Source organism: Lolium perenne, chromosome 4 (assembly GCF_019359855.2).
Source record: "Lolium perenne isolate Kyuss_39 chromosome 4, Kyuss_2.0, whole genome shotgun sequence".
NCBI classification, from domain to species: Eukaryota; Viridiplantae; Streptophyta; class Magnoliopsida; order Poales; family Poaceae; genus Lolium; species Lolium perenne.
The window spans coordinates 361,660,401-361,678,198 of NC_067247.2; the positions used below are offsets into that span (position 1 = coordinate 361,660,401).

The 17,798-nt window shown below is 44.9% G+C and overlaps 2 protein-coding genes across 5 annotated transcripts; one reads left to right on the top strand and one right to left on the bottom strand.

Moving 5' to 3' along the window:
- Positions 1-4,176: 4,176 nt before the first annotated feature.
- On the bottom strand, positions 4,177-6,936 carry LOC127296801 (probable serine/threonine-protein kinase PBL16). Its single transcript, XM_051327023.2, has 6 exons — positions 6,569-6,936; positions 5,822-6,141; positions 5,600-5,735; positions 5,078-5,214; positions 4,819-4,942; positions 4,177-4,683 (listed from the first exon to the last, which is right to left on the bottom strand). Exons 1-6 carry the CDS (start codon positions 6,633-6,635, stop codon positions 4,316-4,318), a joined length of 1,152 nt encoding a protein of 383 aa, XP_051182983.1. The 5' UTR covers positions 6,636-6,936; the 3' UTR covers positions 4,177-4,315.
- Positions 6,937-6,977: 41 nt separating this feature from the next.
- Positions 6,978-16,290, top strand: LOC127296800 (subtilisin-like protease SBT3.18). Of its 4 annotated transcripts, none has more exons than XM_051327021.2 (13): positions 6,978-7,219; positions 7,303-7,697; positions 9,151-9,693; positions 10,679-10,888; positions 10,993-11,153; positions 12,308-12,399; positions 12,834-12,931; positions 13,050-13,214; positions 13,803-14,476; positions 14,586-14,653; positions 14,736-14,981; positions 15,061-15,178; positions 15,278-16,290. In XM_051327021.2, the coding sequence occupies exons 5-13, from the start codon at positions 11,121-11,123 to the stop codon at positions 16,118-16,120; spliced, it is 2,337 nt and encodes a 778-aa protein (XP_051182981.1). In that variant the 5' UTR covers positions 6,978-7,219; positions 7,303-7,697; positions 9,151-9,693; positions 10,679-10,888; positions 10,993-11,120; the 3' UTR covers positions 16,121-16,290. The 4 variants fall into 4 exon arrangements, with proteins under 4 accessions (XP_051182981.1, XP_051182982.1, XP_071675551.1 ...); XM_051327022.2 differs by having other exon boundaries at positions 7,303-7,487; XM_071819450.1 differs by lacking the exon at positions 6,978-7,219 and having other exon boundaries at positions 7,242-9,693.
- Positions 16,291-17,798: the final 1,508 nt, after the last annotated feature.

The following is a 17,798-nucleotide window of genomic DNA, read 5'->3' on the forward strand; positions in this document are numbered from 1 at the left end:
ACATTGAACGTAAACACTAAATATTTCGGATTACGGAGAACAATTTACAGGTAGCCGCGAAAACAAACTCAAACCAAGCCACTACTCATGAGTACCACATGCATCGACAATTCTTCATATCTATCTATGACTAGAGTTGTTCATGTTAAACCTTTATAAGAATTGATGTTGCTTCATCCTACCTTGTTTTGACCATTTTTGTGTGACCATTCTTCTCTGCGATCTAAAGTACATCCTAACAAAAAAGAGAATTAGACGATTGTTGACTCCTCATGTTGGGAGGAAGGTGTGATGTATGAGACAATTGAATCACGTGGGCATGGAGGTAAGAAAATTGATAAAGCAGAGGGAGAATGGCTAACATGTTATAGTAGAATAGAGTGACAATGTGATATTATGAGTCGACCGAGCTCATGGTGTAGTTCTTGCAATCTACTGGTAATGCATGATACCTTTTAAGCCTATACCTACCAAATTTTGCATGTACACAATAAGAAAATGTTGAATTTGAATTGTGTAATTCCAAATCATGGAAGTGAAATGAGAATAAGTTAATTATTTTCTTAGGGAAGTCTTGCTCCTTATAAAGCAATTTTTGATAGTCACTGACATGAAGTGGTTGATGCTCTGGTAGATTGATAGTTCATAATCGCTTGTTTATGATTTTGGGACGCGGTAGGTTTGTTTATGAGTTTGGTCATCGAGTAGGCCTATCCGCCTATGCAGCTCCAACTATACAAGTTGTATCATCTCTTTAGACAAAACAATGATTTTCTTAGATTTTTTTATTTTTTGAAAAAAAATCGTCTTTTGTGTTGTTCCTAACTCGGTACCCATATTATGATGAGGCACCTAAGCATCATCATGCCCCCATCCCCTCTCCCCAAATTGCCATCGGCGTGGAGGAGGTGACAGGTGGGTATTTAATCGAAGAAATCTAATTTCTCATTTTGCCTCGTTGCTACATGCACGTAACTTAATAAATGTTATAGTAAGGTGTGTTAGTATAAATAGATGGCCTCTTGTGCCTTCCTATTCATAGGAGAGACATCGTACCGTGACAACTCTACTAAGCGGGCAGGCTACTTTATCTTTCAACTTTTCTGAAGTCTAGAAATTTTCCATTTAACAATGCATTTTAGGCCCCACTTGGGAAGGAAACTTTCATGTATTTTGTCCATCTATTAGGGGTGGGTCCTAACAGTTTAAAATGTTGTGGCACACTCTTATTCGCCGCGGACACGCTATAGCGGCACTTAAAATCCTAGTGATAATTGCATCGGGGATTATATGTATCTGGCGTTTTTTTTTGTATGTGGCACATGGCGATACGCCGAGCTAGTTTTGGTGTAGCATATACAACTAACGATGCGCTACAGAGACTGGCAGCGGACATTATGTGATGCACATAACTTGCTATAACAACACTAAATTAGTGTTCCGTAAGGTATCTATCGGTTCAATATTTTGTGTAGCAATTTGACTATCCAACACCATTTATATAATATAAATCAAACACAAAATATTATAAAACTTATAGCACACAAAATAAAACTTGCAGCTGAAAAATATGGGCATGAGCATATGTCGTACATAGAGTACCTCTCAACCCAACAAGTTCACAGTTCATCTCCTACATGTATAGCTAGCTACATCCTAAATGCTAATAATTCACTAAGTTCATATTGTGTGTACCATCCCAATAGGAGAGCCCTCTTTGATTCCAAATTGGAGGAAGATGTAAACATCACCTTCGTTTAGGTTATTTTGTACAACATGTTTTCCCAGGTTCTATATGAAACTCAGTGTATCATCATCATGATGCTTCGCATGAACTTCACCCGTGACATATTGACAACAACGATATGTGATGTTCATGTTCTGTCCTTCAGGTATGTAAGGAATCATATACTTTCTGACGAAATATGTTGAAAAGCACTACACAAAGAACAAATAAGTACTCCTTCAGTCCCTCTATCCAAAAAATGATGTCGCGGATTTGGATTTAAAGAAATTCGCGACGTACATTTTTGGATGGAAGGAGTACTTATGTTTGTTACCTGCAGTAAGATTGTTTGCGCTGACATGGTTGGACTTCAAACATATTTACCATCATTTTGTTGCGGATTGTGATCTTATCCACAATGCATACATATTAATGTTTTTTTTTTTGTCTATATCATATATTCGCTTCAAATTCTTCATTCTTAATCTAGTCATGTCAACATCTTTGCCAAAACTATAATGAAGGGAGTACTTCTCTAATAAAAAAAACATGGGGACCTAAAATAAAAGGTACATTTACCATAAGGATTTTTTTAATCTTATGGATGTAATAACATAGACCCCAATGCACCAATCACGAGGGTGACTCTGTTGAAACGGCCGATTAGACAGTTCCTCCCGAGGCTAGCCCAAAGCTGCTTTAAGGATAGTGCGAGCCACAACATGGAGTGAGCCCAGGCTGTTTTCTTCTCCACGGAGCCTATATAAAGAGCATGCGAGCTACCAAATGTGGCCATAGTGTTGGCTTGTGGGTGCGAAGGTTGCCTAGCTGATGTAGGGCCATGAAAATACTCTCCCATCCCATAAAATTTGTCTGCGGTTTATCTAAATTTAGATATAGATAGTATCTAGATACATCTGAATTTCGACAAAGCTCCAACCTGTTTGACGGAGGGAGTATAAAATGATATACTCGTTTGCAAGAGTTTATTACATTTGTACAAATAGAACCTCGTCACTTGAAATTTTAAAAGAATCGCGTGAAGCAAAGAGGGAGATCACTCTTTTTTTTTGAAACGGGGGCAAAAGCTTTGCCCCAATCTATTGATTAAGAAGAAGTTTTACATGAAAGAACATGTGAAGGTTCGAATAAAAAACAAGGCCTACTCTCTCGGCATGATATCTTCCAACCTTTTAGCTCCCGCAATGACCCAAAGCCGTGCCTCCCTCTTAATCCTATCTAGCATTACATGCAAGGGGGCACTCTTATTATGGAAGACCCTATCATTACGCTCATTCCAAATTTCCCACGTGACAAGAAGGGTGATGGAGGCCATGGCCTTGCGGTTTGTTGCATGCTCTCCCGCCATAAGCTCCCACCATTCCGGGACGGTGAGGTTGGTGCCATGGTGATGTTGATGTCCCACATTGATTGCCAACCATTGTATGACGGAATTCCAAAGGCGGGTTGTGTATCGACAATTGACGAAGAGGTGGTCAACGGTCTCCGTACATTGCTTGCAAAGTGGGCAAAGACCGCAATTTGGCCAACCGCGCTTCGCCAAGCGGTCGGCCGTCCAAATCCTATCTTGATTCACAAGCCATGCAAAGAATTTGGTCTTCGGAGGCGCCCAAGCTTTCCAAACCATCTTGTCCATAGGAGAATAGATGAGACCGAACCATTGCATCTCATAGGCCGATTTGGTGGTGTAGTTCCCATCTTGTGTGAGCTTCCAAGTGATCTCATCGTTGCGATCAGGGATAAGAAGGATGGTATCAAGAAGCGTCCAAAGCTCAACAAATTGCAAGAAGTGGTCTATGGTGAAGCCACGTTGCAAATCGATCTTGTCAATCCAAGCCTCCTGGTCAAGCGCTTGCGCCACTTTCCAATTTTTGCGCTTGGAGCTCTCATAGATCAAAGGTGCAATATCGATTGGTCTTGTACCATTTAACCAAGGCGCATGCCAAAATGGGGTTTTCTTCCCGTTCCCTAATGTGATGGTCGTGGTGGCGTAGAACAACTCCATATCCTCTTCGGAGCACGGGTTTCCGGAGCCAATCCAAATTTTGTTTGGGTCTTTCCATTCAAGGCATGGCCAACGTAGTCTAAGAGCCGTCGCGAATTTTCACATGTGTAGAACCCCTAGCCCGCCATACTTCTTCGGTCGACAAACTTTGTCCCAATTGACCTTGCACTTGGCCCCGGTGGTGGTGTCCTTGGCGGACCAAAGGAAAGCCCGCTCCAATTTATTGATGAATTTCATAGTGCCCGGAGAAATGGCAAGCGGGGTAAGGTAGTAGATGGCTTGAGACGCAATAACCGATTTGACTAAAGCAGTCCTTCCGGCGGTGGTGACGAGGTTTCCGTTCCAAGTTGGAGATCACTCTTAGGCGCCGTATGAATTGGTCGTAATTTTTGTGTGCCCACTGGCATTTAGTTCAAGCGAGAGCTAACTATCGGTGGCCAGTGGCCACACAAAAGGTACAGCCATTATATGCAGGACAAGAATAACACTATTACGATCCTCACAAATATGCAGATTACATGGCAGCATGCGTTTCAGGTACAAGGGAACACTGGGTGGGCATTTCAGCTGCCGCCACCGCCCACACCGGTGTTCGTCGTGTTGTCCCCCACCAGCGCCACCGGCTGCTGCTGCAGGGGCTCGAGGGTGGCGACGATGTCGCGCATGAGCGGCCGGGCCTTGGGGTTCTTGCTGAGGCAGTGATAGGCGAGCATGGCCGTCTTGTGCACGGCCTTCACCGGGTAGTCGTCGGCGGCGAGCCTGGGGTCGACGATGCCCAGTACCTTCTTTCTGTGCGTGAGCAGCGGGAACGCCCAATCCGCCAGCGTCTGCTCCCTCACCGGCCTCGACCTGTCCAGCGACTTGCGCCCCGTTAGCAGCTCCAGCAGCACCACCCCGTAGCTGTACACGTCGCTCATCGCCGTCAAGTGCCCTGCAACACACACAACAGCCACACCGTCGCGTCATTATCTCTGTCGATCTGCTGCTGGATAGTGCAGAGATCTCTGGCGATCTTCTTCTGGGAACATACAGCTCCCATTGCTTTGCCCTCAAGTTAATTACTTGCCTGTCATGATGTACTCCGGGGCAGCGTAACCGTAGGTGCCCATGATGCGCGTTGAAACGTGCGACTTGTCACCGACCGGTCCGTCTTTCGCGAGCCCAAAGTCAGAGAGCTTCGCATTATACTCCTGATGATGAACATTTCCAGATATTCAGAGAAGAAGACAGAAGCAACAACGGAGCAACGAAAAATGTTTGGTGTGTAGCAATACATTTGCGAATGGCTAGCTGCAAACATTGGAGCAACGGAAGGCGGCCTATACCTCGTCTAGCAATATGTTTGACGTCTTGAAATCCCTGTAAATGACTGGCCTCTCAGCTTCGTGTAGGAAGGCAAGTCCCCTTGCAGCTCCGAGTGCAATTTTCATTCTGGTGGACCATGGCAGTGGCAACATCACCCCTGCATTAGCAAGTGCAATTCCTTGAACAAATCTACACAATGCAGCGTGTAATACCATGTGAAGAAATAATAATGCATACTATACCATATTCTTCATTGACTACGAAGAAATAGTAAAAGGCATTTTGTTACACATTTTAGGTTACATTTTAGGAAGTTTATCAAGTAACAAATTTGGTTCCAAAATCACAGTATCTGCAGAACTCATAAAATTGAATGATAAAGTAGTTTATGAGAATGAAACCGGTTGGTGTCATAACCAAGAGCATTGCGAAAGTAAGATAATTTTCAAGAACTAGAAACAGTGCCAAGAACAGGTTTTAGACTTAATTGAATTGGCAGAACACCTGCCCTTTTTACCTAAAAAAAAAGGTTTTAGACTTACTTGAAAACAGATGCGATTCCACACATCCCAGAGGCATGAACTCATAAACAAGAACCCGGTGATCATTTTCGCAGCAATACCCGACCAACTTCACTAGATTTGGGTGCGAGAGTTGCCCAAGAAATATTACCTCGGCCTGCAGATATGAGGGGAACTTCATATGTAACAAAGAGTAAACCAAAACATACCACACAAGAAAGATGATTGAGAAATGCTAATCACCAGCCACTCCCTGTGGCCTTGGTAGCTGTTGTCTCCATCATGGACCTTGACCGCAACTCGCAACGGCTCTTCGACTGCTAACCCTTGGCGAAGATCATTGGTGATGTACCCTTTGTAGACTCTGCCAAACCCACCTCCGCCTAGAACCGAGTCCTGCCTGAAGTTCTTCGTGATGCTCTTGAGTTCCTCGAATGTAAACGCTATCAAAGGGTTCTTCCGAGCCGAGTCCTTACGCAGCTCCTCTACCTCCTTCGGGTTGGAGGGCAATAGGCTGTCATCCTTCTCGGCTCTCTCCGACGGGCTCTGCAATTTTGGAGATTCTGCAACGGATAAAAGGGCAAGTTATGCATGTCACAAGCTTGGTAGGCCTAAAACTTTTAAATGGTTCTGAAGTTCAAAATTAATTTGCAAGAAATAGATCAGAATACTCTGCACAGTTCACTAAACCTTTTTTAAATCATGGATTTGATTGAAGAAAAAACAATTCGAAAACATGCATGATGAATGGGTATTCATACTGAAATCTTTAGTGTTGGAATAGCCACAATTTGATTGAGCATGAAGGTATGGTACCTCTGTATTGAGAATTGATTGTCTGAGGTTGCCATAGATGTTAAAAGGCTAACAATATTTTGTACTCATGAAAAAGTACTGCATATCAACATGCATGTATATATATTTCTAAATTGGGGAATCAAATGAATAACAGAAAGTCACATAAACCATACCAAGAAAGAACAGCAGTACCTGACTTCGTTGCATTGGAAGAAACCCTGTTAAAATATGGATTCCCTTTAAACCAGCAGTTACCCATAACACGCAACTCCTAAAGCACAAATTTAGCCCTCTGCCTGTCTCACCAAGAACATCAAGAAGAGGAGGAGGAGGAAGAAGAAGCAAGTTGTCACCAAACACAAAGGAAGAAGGTACAGATTCCTATCTGCTGGAAGCTACAGAGAATGAAGAAACGCAAAAGAAGGGCTCAAATGGAACATCCCTTTCTCAATTTATCATGCGTTTCAAAGAGGAGAAACAGGTTCAATTCTGGCAGGCAGTTTTCCTTTTATGCACCCCTTTACACCAACGGGCATTTAAGACGGGTATGGAGGATTTCCCTTCCCCTGCATTTATCTCTTCGTCTGTATTTGGAAGAGAAGGAAAGTGTGGTGGGAAAATGCAGCAATCGGCCAGGTGGTAAAGGCATGGTCTGACGGACCACCGATGAGAGCTGGAGAGGGCAGGGCGCACTCGAGTTGGAGTGAGACAATGGTGATCGCGGAGTGTATTGGTGGCTGGATTCCAGGGTCATCTTTGACCTGGTAGCGTTGCCCTCACTCCTCTGGTCGATCTCTCAACGACGGAGGCGGAATGATGGGGTTTCTTGGTGGACTGGTAGTGGTGTGCACGTCCCCCGGCTTTCTTTTTTCCTTGTTGCATTTGCTTTGTTTCCCTCGTGATGTGATGATTTGCGTTCGCTCCAGGGCAAGTGGGTGTCCCGATCACAGGGCAGTATCCTCACGGAGATGTGTTGCGGTGGGGAATTTGCGTGGACTCGGAGGCATCATCGCTTTATTGATGGGTGGGAGGGAGATACCTCGGCCAGTGGCAGTCTTCCAAGTCCAACATCCAACTAACCTCTGTTCCTCCTCGATCCACATCTTATTAGGTCAAACAAAAGAAAATTCCCCTTTGTCCAATTGCATTTTGGGGGTGTCACTGTCCCCATCCTCTGATTACCTGGCCAATTGCCATGTTCGGATCAGGCTGATCTCCTAGGCCTTTACACCGCATTATGCACTTCTTGTTTCCATGGGTAAAATCAGTTCTCATTGCCGGAGAGTAATTTTTTTCAGAAGAACCTTCATGCGCCCGCCAGGTATTCGACCGAATGTCTATGAGATTTTTGGCGCTGGCTCTGCACACTGTGGGTAGTAGTTAAGTGTTCGAATTCACAACGGATTAGGGAAAAGGTCACATTATAACTGATTAGACAGTTTGAGCTCCAGCTGGCTCTACACTTGAATTAGCACATTGCCCTGCCCATTTCCTTCAGTTTGCGCAACTATGTAGAATTCAGTTGGGGTGATGTATGGATGATATTTGTCTTTGGATTTTGCATGACTATTTGCACCTTGACGGCGCTAAGAGATTTGTCCATGGCTGATATGAAAAATGCTAATTGACTAGAATCGCATTACTATGGTGTAGCATCTAGCAGATCATACGTACAATGCTACGACACCAAACTTGACAACTGCATACTACTCCAAAGTCTAAGTACTTTTGAGCATAGCCTGTAGCCATGTCTTGAGTGGGAATAGACTTTATCCCTTCACCAAGGGAATTATTTACCTGAGCTGCTGAGCTAAAGGCTGTAAGACTTTATAAGTTGCATCCCCTTTACACTTGCATTTTTGTAGTAACACTTAAAGGAAACAGTCTCTACTTGGTCTTCTGCAACTGTCTGGTCCTAGAAAGCCCTAAAGGTTACCTATTTTGTTGGTGAAACTAGAATAGATAATTGTCTAGATTCTTCTACAATGCAGCTTTCAGAGTATTGTTCGTTAAACTTGTTGTTTGTGAACTCAAGTACCTATTTAGTTTTTCTAGCTGTCTAGTTTAAATTCTGAGGGTACTGTGTGCTTTTATGTGCTCATAGTAGGACTATGCATGCTTTGAGAACCGTTCTCATCCCTTCTGCTTCTGCATTTCCTATATTCCAAAGCTAACCATGTAGTGGCAATGTTTCGTTGAGTGAATGAAGTTTACCTTGTTAAGAAGCACCTATATACTCAATTAATCTCTGAACTTGGATAAAATTTAGTTCATGTTACACTGTCAAGGCTTGAGGTTGACTGCGAAATAGTTAAGTTTATATATATATATGGCATCTTCTGACAACCTAACGTTCATAGGCCTCAGCTATCATCTGAATCCATTTCAATCCACTTGGCTGTAATATAAAATGGACTTAAGAAATTTGTCCATGTGGAGGAAAACGATGTTTCTGATGTTGTTCTGCACTTCCGTAACACAAATATGGAATTTTTTCATCTTGACATGATATATAATTTATCTCAGAGCTGTCTCAGTTCTTAGTAACCAAATAAAATTTCTCTCAGTTCTTTTTGAGAAAACGCAAAAGAATCTTTGCGTTTCATTTCATTGAAAAGATAGGATTTGTTACACGCCTCCTAATAGGTTTACACACAGTTTAATACAGATTGGGGAGTTCAGTGAACGTCCCAGGTTGGTGGCAAGATATCTCTGAGCCCTTCTGCGCCTGCACTAACCCAAGTTTTTGCTTCCTCTTTGATCCTGGCACACAGGTCTCTGGTTGAAGGTTGTACTCCCTCAAAGACGCAGTCATTGCGATGCTTCCAGATCATCCTTGGTACCAGCAGCATCGCGGTCACCAGCCCCTTGTGCATCGGCTTCGGGGTGTGTTGCCTTGTGGCATGCCACCAATCAAAGAGGTTGGCTTCGTCCGAGGGTGGGTTACAAGACATACACAGACAGGACAGGATTTCGTGCCAGATTTGCCGAGAGAACGAGCAGCCTAAGAAGAGGTGCTGGATTGTCTCTGGAGCTTGGTCACAGAGGAGGCATCTTGGGTGATGTTGAAACCCTCGTCTTGCGAGTCGATATGCCGTCCAGCATCGATCCAAGTTGGCAAGCCAGTGGAAGAATTTGACGCGGTTAGGTGCCCAGCTTTTCCAGATTAGCTTCCAGGAAGCGCAGTTGGTCGAACCATGGAAAGAAGCTCCGTATGCAGACTTGACTGTGTACTTTCCAATTGCACGCCACTTCCAGATGAGTTTGTCATCGTCCCTGGTTAGCTGTGTGCTCTCGATCAGCTGCCAAAGGCAGAGGTACAGTCCGATCCCATGGATACCGAGCTTTACTACCATATTAGTGCATACTGACTTTTTGAGTGTTTCTTGAAGCAAAAAAGCTCCACTTCTTTTGGTTTTGGTGTAAAGTGATTTGCTTCCAATATATATATAGATTGGGGAGAACTCAAAATATTACTTTTTATATTAAACACACACCCAAGTGCGCGCCATTTGTATTGGAAGAAGGCAGAACTCAAAATATTTTAATTTTAATTTGTTCTCTCTAATTTCCTATATAAATATTGATAATGCATAAGGCTTTTGGAATATAAATGTAGTAATTTATGAGAAGACAAATAATACAAATTATCTTCAGTTTTACTGGTAGAATGAAGCTCCATGCACATCCATTTGCAATATAGATGTTGCATGGCTATATCGTGATTTAGTTGATAAAATTTCTCCAAAAATTAGAATGCTTTAGCAGCCTAGCTCCTCTGTCACATTGACAGGTGTAAAAACTGAGTTTAGTTGAGTATGAAAGTTTGGAATTCCCATACTCTCAGAAAACCTAGCTGTTTGGTCACTTCAAGATGTTCTAGTGATCCTATAGCTACTTTGTGGCAGAGGTTGGGAAGACAGTTTGAGAAAGACTCCATAGTTCCCTGCCTGGTGAAAGTTCAGGGGCTCATGCAGGTGAAGAATAGCATGCATGTAACAGGCCATGCGATTTTTTGACGAAGAGATTATTTGGTCAATTGTCAATTCATCCTTGTAGTAATAGTAGTAGTAGCAGATCTTTCATCCTTATTTATTCCCTCACCAGAATCATAGCAACATTCGGATTTGGAGGGTGCACGTTTGCACCAAATGTTTGTATATATGCTATTAAGGCGCATCTTGAAATGATTATTATTAGTTTTTTTTTGAGATCCATGATTATTATTGGTTTTCATTATGGAAGAGAGCCAATGCCAGCTACTCCCCTCAATTGCGTTGACCATAATTTGACTTGCAACAGATGTAAGGCCACTGGTGGAGGACATGAACAGAAACCCAATGCATGTGCAAATCCATTATTTGTGTTGTGAGTTGTGGTCAAGGTCAATGATGCAAATTTACAGATGTTGGTGCACCTAAAATATGGAAGACTTATGGTTTCCTAAGCATGCTGGTAACTTTTTATTAAGTGAAGAAATACATTTAACTCTCACGTCAAGGGATGTGTTTGGTAAGCTTCATAATGTCAGATATCAGTTTTCCTGTCCTGCAGTGATCTTCATTATTTTCCTTCTTTTCTCGAACACTCATCACAGTGTGTGTCTTTTGTATTAGAAGAAGAACACCAAGACAATTCAAGAGTTACTAAGAACAATCTAAACTACATGGTTGGTTCTACAAGCATGCTCGTTGATTGTATGCAAGCTGCAATACACCAGAATATATGATTGCCACTTCACTGCATGCTAGATCTAACACATCCTGCTGTTTACCAGGCAAGCATTTTCAAGTGCATGTAAAGTAGGGTGTGAAGGATGAAACAATATTTAATTAAGCATGGTCCGTGCAGATTAAGAATTAGATTTTCCTGTAAAGAGTGGGTGCTCAGCATTATCATGGTTCAGCCAATGCATTATGCTTGCACACAGTCTCTAGTGTACACACATGTGCAGTAAACTTAATTGCACAGCTAAACTGTGTTGGATTTTATTATCCTTTTGGATTTACTATAAATGGTTGACAGGCGACCAGAAAAGCTTTTCCGCTTTAGCTCAGAGGGTTCAACTGCTAGATATCATAGATCAAGTACTTTACATGTTCTCACAGACTTACTTTACTTTACTATAATCTAGCTAATAATGCAAGGTTCAAAGAGTTTGTCTTGTCATTAAACTAGATCTTCAGAGCCTAATGATTTGTGCGCACATGTTATCTTCACAACTTAAGACACTTGCCTATTTAGTTGAACTCTAGAACTTAGATCTTAGACTTTTAGTAGGTTTTTTAATCTGATGCTTTGAAGTTAGCCTTTGGAGGATCCCAAAGGCTACAGCATGTAAAATATGTCTGTAGCTGATAGCTGGATCTTTGCCTCTTCTATCTGGGAAGTAACAGACAGTAGATCAGATGATTAAAACACGAGGATGAGAGGGTTAGGTTGCAATTAACAAACTCTAGGTCTGTTATCTTGTACTCTCTGCAGTAGCTAGACTGTGTACTTAACTCGATAGGCCTAATCATCGCCGTCAACCATCCATAGACTAGATCACTAGATGAAGAAGGCAGGGGAATGATGTAGCCATGGAGGAATGTCAGGGCCATCCTAGCTTTGCAAAGCTTGTCTTGCAAGCACCCTACGGCATGGCATGAACACTTTCCCCCACAGAATCATATGTCGTGTCCTTCTGTCTGTATGGTGTCTATATATGTCCCTGCCACTCCACAGATGTCATTGTGTAAAGGACAATGGCTGCTTTACTGCTTCTACTCGTTGTTTCCTCGCTCTCATTTGCTTCCATTGATTCTGTTCAATGCACTCCAGAATCTCATTCACATGTAGTGTTTTTTGTGCAGGTTTTCACTCGCCTTGTGTCTGTTTGTCAAATCAGTTGTTCATTTCATTTCTGTCCTCTTTTCTGTTGTGTTGCAGGTTCACATTGTGTACTTGGGCCACAATAACGGTCTGACTCCTTCTCTGACCACACGGTTTCATCTCCAACTTCTGTCAAGAGTCTTTGCAGAGTAATATACCATCTTACTTTCTGAATTAAAATTAATGGGGAGCAATAAAAGACCATTGAGTTTCTTGAAGTTGGTGGGAATAAACGTGCGGAAGCACAATCTTCTGCATTTCATAATACAAGTTCATCTTAGTTACTGCTGCATAGTACTACGACCATCTGGTAAACAACTATAAAGTTGAATTAGTGAAATTAAAATGTAGGCAATTGTTCCCCTCAAAAAAAATGTAGGCAATTGTTTTATTTGTATCCTTTGTAACGTTATGGAAACTATTTATCATGCTTCTGAACTTTTACTCAATCTGTACTGCATGCTTAACTTGAAGCAATTCAATTAGTTATTTAGGAAAAATAAAAATAAAACCACTATCTTTGCTTTCTTATTTGGCAAGAAGTTGTAGCTAAGAAGAAACTTACATGAACACAACATTGCAGGCTGGATGAAGCAAGACAAGCTATTCTCTATAGCTACAGCTATGGATTCTCTGGTTTTGCAGCACTGCTCAATTCAACGCAAGCCACCACCTTGTCAGGTAACGATTACTTATGCTCTGCAGACTTTGTTGTCAGAAAAGTATCTCTGTGTACCTAGTTCTGCACACTTGGATACTCCCAGAAACTTACGAGGAACTCCATGATCATTATAATCAGAATCAGAAGAGGTCATATCTGTATTCAGGAGCAGGATGCTGCAGCTCCATACAACCAGGAGCTGGGATTTCATGGGCCTCAGCTTGCATTTACAGATGGAGCAACCATCCTCACAAATGCATTTGAAGTACGGAGACGACGTAATTGTCGGTATCCTCGACACAGGTACTTAATGATTTTACATCCATGCAAATCCTGCTGCACTTTCCTGTACCTTCTCCATCTGCACACATGAAAAGTAGACTGCCTGAATGCATGTTCTTTTAGCCTGAACAAAATATGTAGCTACTATATCATCACATTGTGGTTTCCAACAGCACTGCATGGGATTTATTTTGAACAAACCTGAAAGTGAAACTTAAAGTTGTTTCCTGGATGCTGGCATGCCTTACCAAGATTTGAAGTTAACAATTTTATTTTAGCACGTACTGACATCGGAAAAAAGTGTCCTACTTGAAAGAAAAGAGTATCCGCCTTTCTTTTTGAAAGAAACTACTGCAATGAAGTTGAAGAATTGGAATCTCACTTCGAGAGGGCTGCCAATTTCTGTTTCTACATAGGGAATGTCGTGTGCAATGATAAATGCAAGCACGATATGGGGAGCGATTTTTCTCATCCATGTTAGTCGTTACAGTGTTTGTGGTCATTGGCATTTGAGTCTACTAGAGACATCTGATGTTTTTTTCAGTGTTGCGGGCATTTCGGTGCACTTGAGACATCTTATGATTTTCTTCATTTGTGTGTTGTCAACAGGGGTGTGGCCTGAATCCAAGAGCTTCAGAGATGACTCCCACCTAGGCCCCATCCCGTCATCATGGCGCGGAACGTGCGTGGGAGGTCAGCAGTTCGACCCGGCCACCGCGTGCAACCGCAAGCTCATCGGCGCGCGGTACTACCTGGCCGGCATCGAGAGCGAGCTTGGCCCGATCAACACCACCGGTGGCACGGAGTACCGGTCGCCGAGGGACCGTGTCGGCCACGGCACGCACACGGCGTCCACAGCGGTGGGCGCCGTGTCCCCCAACGCCAGCTACTTTGGTGGGCTGGGCCGCGGCGTGGCGCGTGGTGGCGCGCCCAGGGCACGGTTGGCGGTGTACAAGGTGTGCTGGTTCAAAGACCTGACGGGCCGGTGCAGCGACGCGGACATCCTGGCGGCGTTCGATGACGCTCTGCACGACGGCGTGCACGTCATCTCGGCATCTCTCGGGTCGTCGCCACCGCTGGCCCCTCTGTTCGCGACGAGCACCGAGGTCGGGTCGTTCCACGCGATGCAGCTCGGGGTGTCGACGGTGTTCTCGGCAGGAAACGACGGTCCCGACGCGGCCATGGTGCAGAACGTGTCACCTTGGGGGATCACCGTCGCCGCGAGCACCATCGACAGGAGGTTCCCCACGGTGATTGCGCTGGGGAACAACGCTTCCGTCGTGGTGAGTTGTTGGTACTCCTACAGTCCTACTTAGTTCTAGTGAATCGTTAAGCATGTGTTGAAATTCAGAAATAACGGATGAAATTTTGGGTATCAACGTATTTGCACAGGGAGATGGCTTCATCGTCAAGGACATGGAAATGCCATTAGTAGAGAGCAGTAGTGTCTTCGCAGACGGGTAAAACATTTCTCAGTTGGCAACCAGGAGCACAGCCTAGTGACAAGTGACTTGTGTTTGACAAATCGATTTGTGTGCGAAGGACGTGTTCGTTCGACCAGCTGGTGAACCGCACGGCGGCGTCCGGGAAGATCGTCTTGTGCTTCTCCACAATAGGGATGGTGTCCAGCGAGGGCGCGGCGCTGGCGGTGTACGCCGGCGGCGGCTCCGGTGTGATCTTCGCCGACACCAGCTCCCGGAAATCCAACCAGGACAACTTCCTGCCAACCGTTCACGTCAACCTGCGTCAGGGCACCAAGATCCTCAACTACATCCAGAGCCGTTCAAGGTAAACAATCCTCCCATATATCCCCCGTCGGATGAAAGAATGTGACTCTGACCGTGCATCGATCGTGTGCAACGTGCAGGCAACGGCCGACCGTGCACATCTCGGCGAGCAGGACCGTCGTCGGCAAGACGCCGGCGCCGGCTATCGCATACTTCTCCTCCAGAGGGCCCAGCTCCATTTCTCCAAACATTCTCAAGGTAGACGATACAATCCTCTGACCGACCCGGGCATGGTGAAGAGGTGGGCTATGAGCGAGCCTATGACTGAAACGATTTGTTGCGTTGCTGAATTCGCAGCCTGACATCACCGCACCGGGGGTGAACATCCTGGCGGCATGGCCGCCCAAGTCGTCGCCGACGGTATTGCCCCTGGACAAGCGCTCCACCGAGTGGAACTTCGACACGGGCACGTCCATGTCGTGCCCCCACGTCTCCGGCATCGTCGCCATCCTCAAGTCCGTGCACCCGACCTGGTCGCCGGCCGCCGTCAAGTCCGCTCTGATGACCACGGCGTACGTGCACGACGACACGTCCGACGCGATGCTGGCCGGCGGCACGATGAAGGCGGCGGATGCCTTCGACACCGGCGCGGGCCACGTGGACCCGCTGCGGGCGCTGGACCCGGGGCTGGTCTACGACGCGGACGCGCGCGACCACGTGCGATACCTCTGTGGCCTCGGCTACACGGAGGCGCAGGTGCGGCAGATGGTGCTCCCCTCCCCGGCGCTCAACACGAGCTGTGCCGGCGCCGGAATGCCGTACGGCGTGTCCGACCTCAACTACCCGGCCATCGTGCTCGCCGAGCTGGGCGCCGCGGCGACCGTGAAGCGGACGGTGACGAACGTGGGCCTCCGTAGGGACGCCGTGTACCATGCCACCGTCGTCAGCCCCCAGGGCGCGCGTGTCGCGGTGTGGCCGCCGGCGCTGGTATTCTCCCCGCGCTGCGCCAAGGCCGAGTACTACGTCACCGTCACGCCGGCGAAGCTGTCGCGCGGCCGGTACGACTTCGGCGAGATCGTCTGGTCCGACGGCTACCACCGCGTGCGCACGCCGCTTGTCGTCAGGGTCACCAACCTGCCCGACGCCGGCGCTCAGTCAACGGATGAGGACGGGACTGCTGATCATCCACATGCTGCCTAGGTCCGGTTATGTAGATCTTGGCGGTGCACGTCTTCAGATCACGTTAGACCGATCTGATTCGGATACTTTCTTAGTCCGGATTTTTCGTAATGTTTTGAGTTCATTTCTTTGGGACACAGACACACTGTAGGTGTGCCATTGGCCATGTTAAAAATTTGTGACGAATTTCAGAGTGATAGCATCTGCACTTTCCTGATCAGACGTCAGTTTGAGTAAGTGAGCGAGAAAGAGATATCGCTGCAGTTTTCCAGCTTGCCAAGCTCATTCTTGGCAGAATAGAAGCATCTCGGGGTAATCAAGCCCCTGGTCCTGATGGTTTTCCAGCTGAATTTTATCAATCTTTCTGGGATGTCATCAAGGTTGACCTGGTAGCTCTTTTTCCGGATTTGCATGCTGGCCAATTAGAGTTTTTTAGGCTCAACTTTGGTGAGATTATTTTATTGCCCAAGGTTAATGAAGCAGAAAGGATTCAACAATTTCGTCCTATTTGTCTTCTTAACGTGAGCTTTAAAATATTCACTAAGGTTGCCACGATCCGATTAAATTCGGTGGCGGATCATGTGATTAGACCTTCTCAAACTGCTTTCATGCAAGGATGGAATATTCTGGATGTGGTTGTAGTCCTACATGAAACTGTTCATGAATTGCATAGAAAGAAGTTGAACGGCGTCATTTTAAAGATTGACTTTGAGAAGACCTATGATAAGATTAAGTGGTCTTTTTTGCAACAAACTCTCAGAATGAAAGGCTTCTCTGATGAGTGGCGTGCGTTAATCAATAGTTTTATCTCGGGTGGAAGTGTTGCCATTAAAGTTAATGATGATGTGGGCAAATACTTCCAGACTAAGAAAGGACTAAGACAGGGAGATCCATTATCGGCAGTACTATTTAATATAGTGGCTGATATGCTTGCTGTCTTGATTGAACGTGCTAAGTCTGAGGGCCAAATTGAAGGGGTTATTCCTCATCTGGTTGATGGAGGGTTATCCATTCTTCAATATGCCGACGATACAATACTTTTTATGGATCATGACATAGACAAGGCTCGGAACCTAAAGTTAATTCTTTCTGCGTTTGAGCTTTTATCGGGTCTGAAAATAAATTTCCATAAAAGTGAATTATTTTGTTTTGGCGAGGCCCAAGATCATGTTGCAGAATATGCTGAACTTTTCAGCTCTGGCAGGGGCCAATTTCCAATTAGGTACTTGGGAATTCCGATTCATTATCGGAGACTTACCAATGCTGAGTGGAAATTGGTTGAGGAACGGCTTCAGATTAGATTGAGTAGTTGGAAAGGTAAATTGTTGTCCTTGGGAGGAAGATTAGTTCTCATAAATGCGGTACTGAGTAATATGGTACTCTATATGATATCTTTCTTCCAACTTCCTAGAGGAGTCTTAAAACGGTTGGATTATTTCTGATGAAGATTCTTCTGGCAAGGGGATTGCGAGAAGCGTAAATATCGGCTGGCTAAATGGAATGTGTTGTGTCGGCCCAAAGATCATGGAGGACTTGGCATTCAAGACCTCCAGGTCAAGAATAGGACACTTCTCGGTAAATGGTTGTATAAGCTACTTACCGAAGAGGGCATATGGCAAACACTCCTTAAGAGGAAGTATATTGGTTCAAAGGCTTTATCTCAGGTTATTTGGAGACCAGGAGATTCGCATTTTTGGGC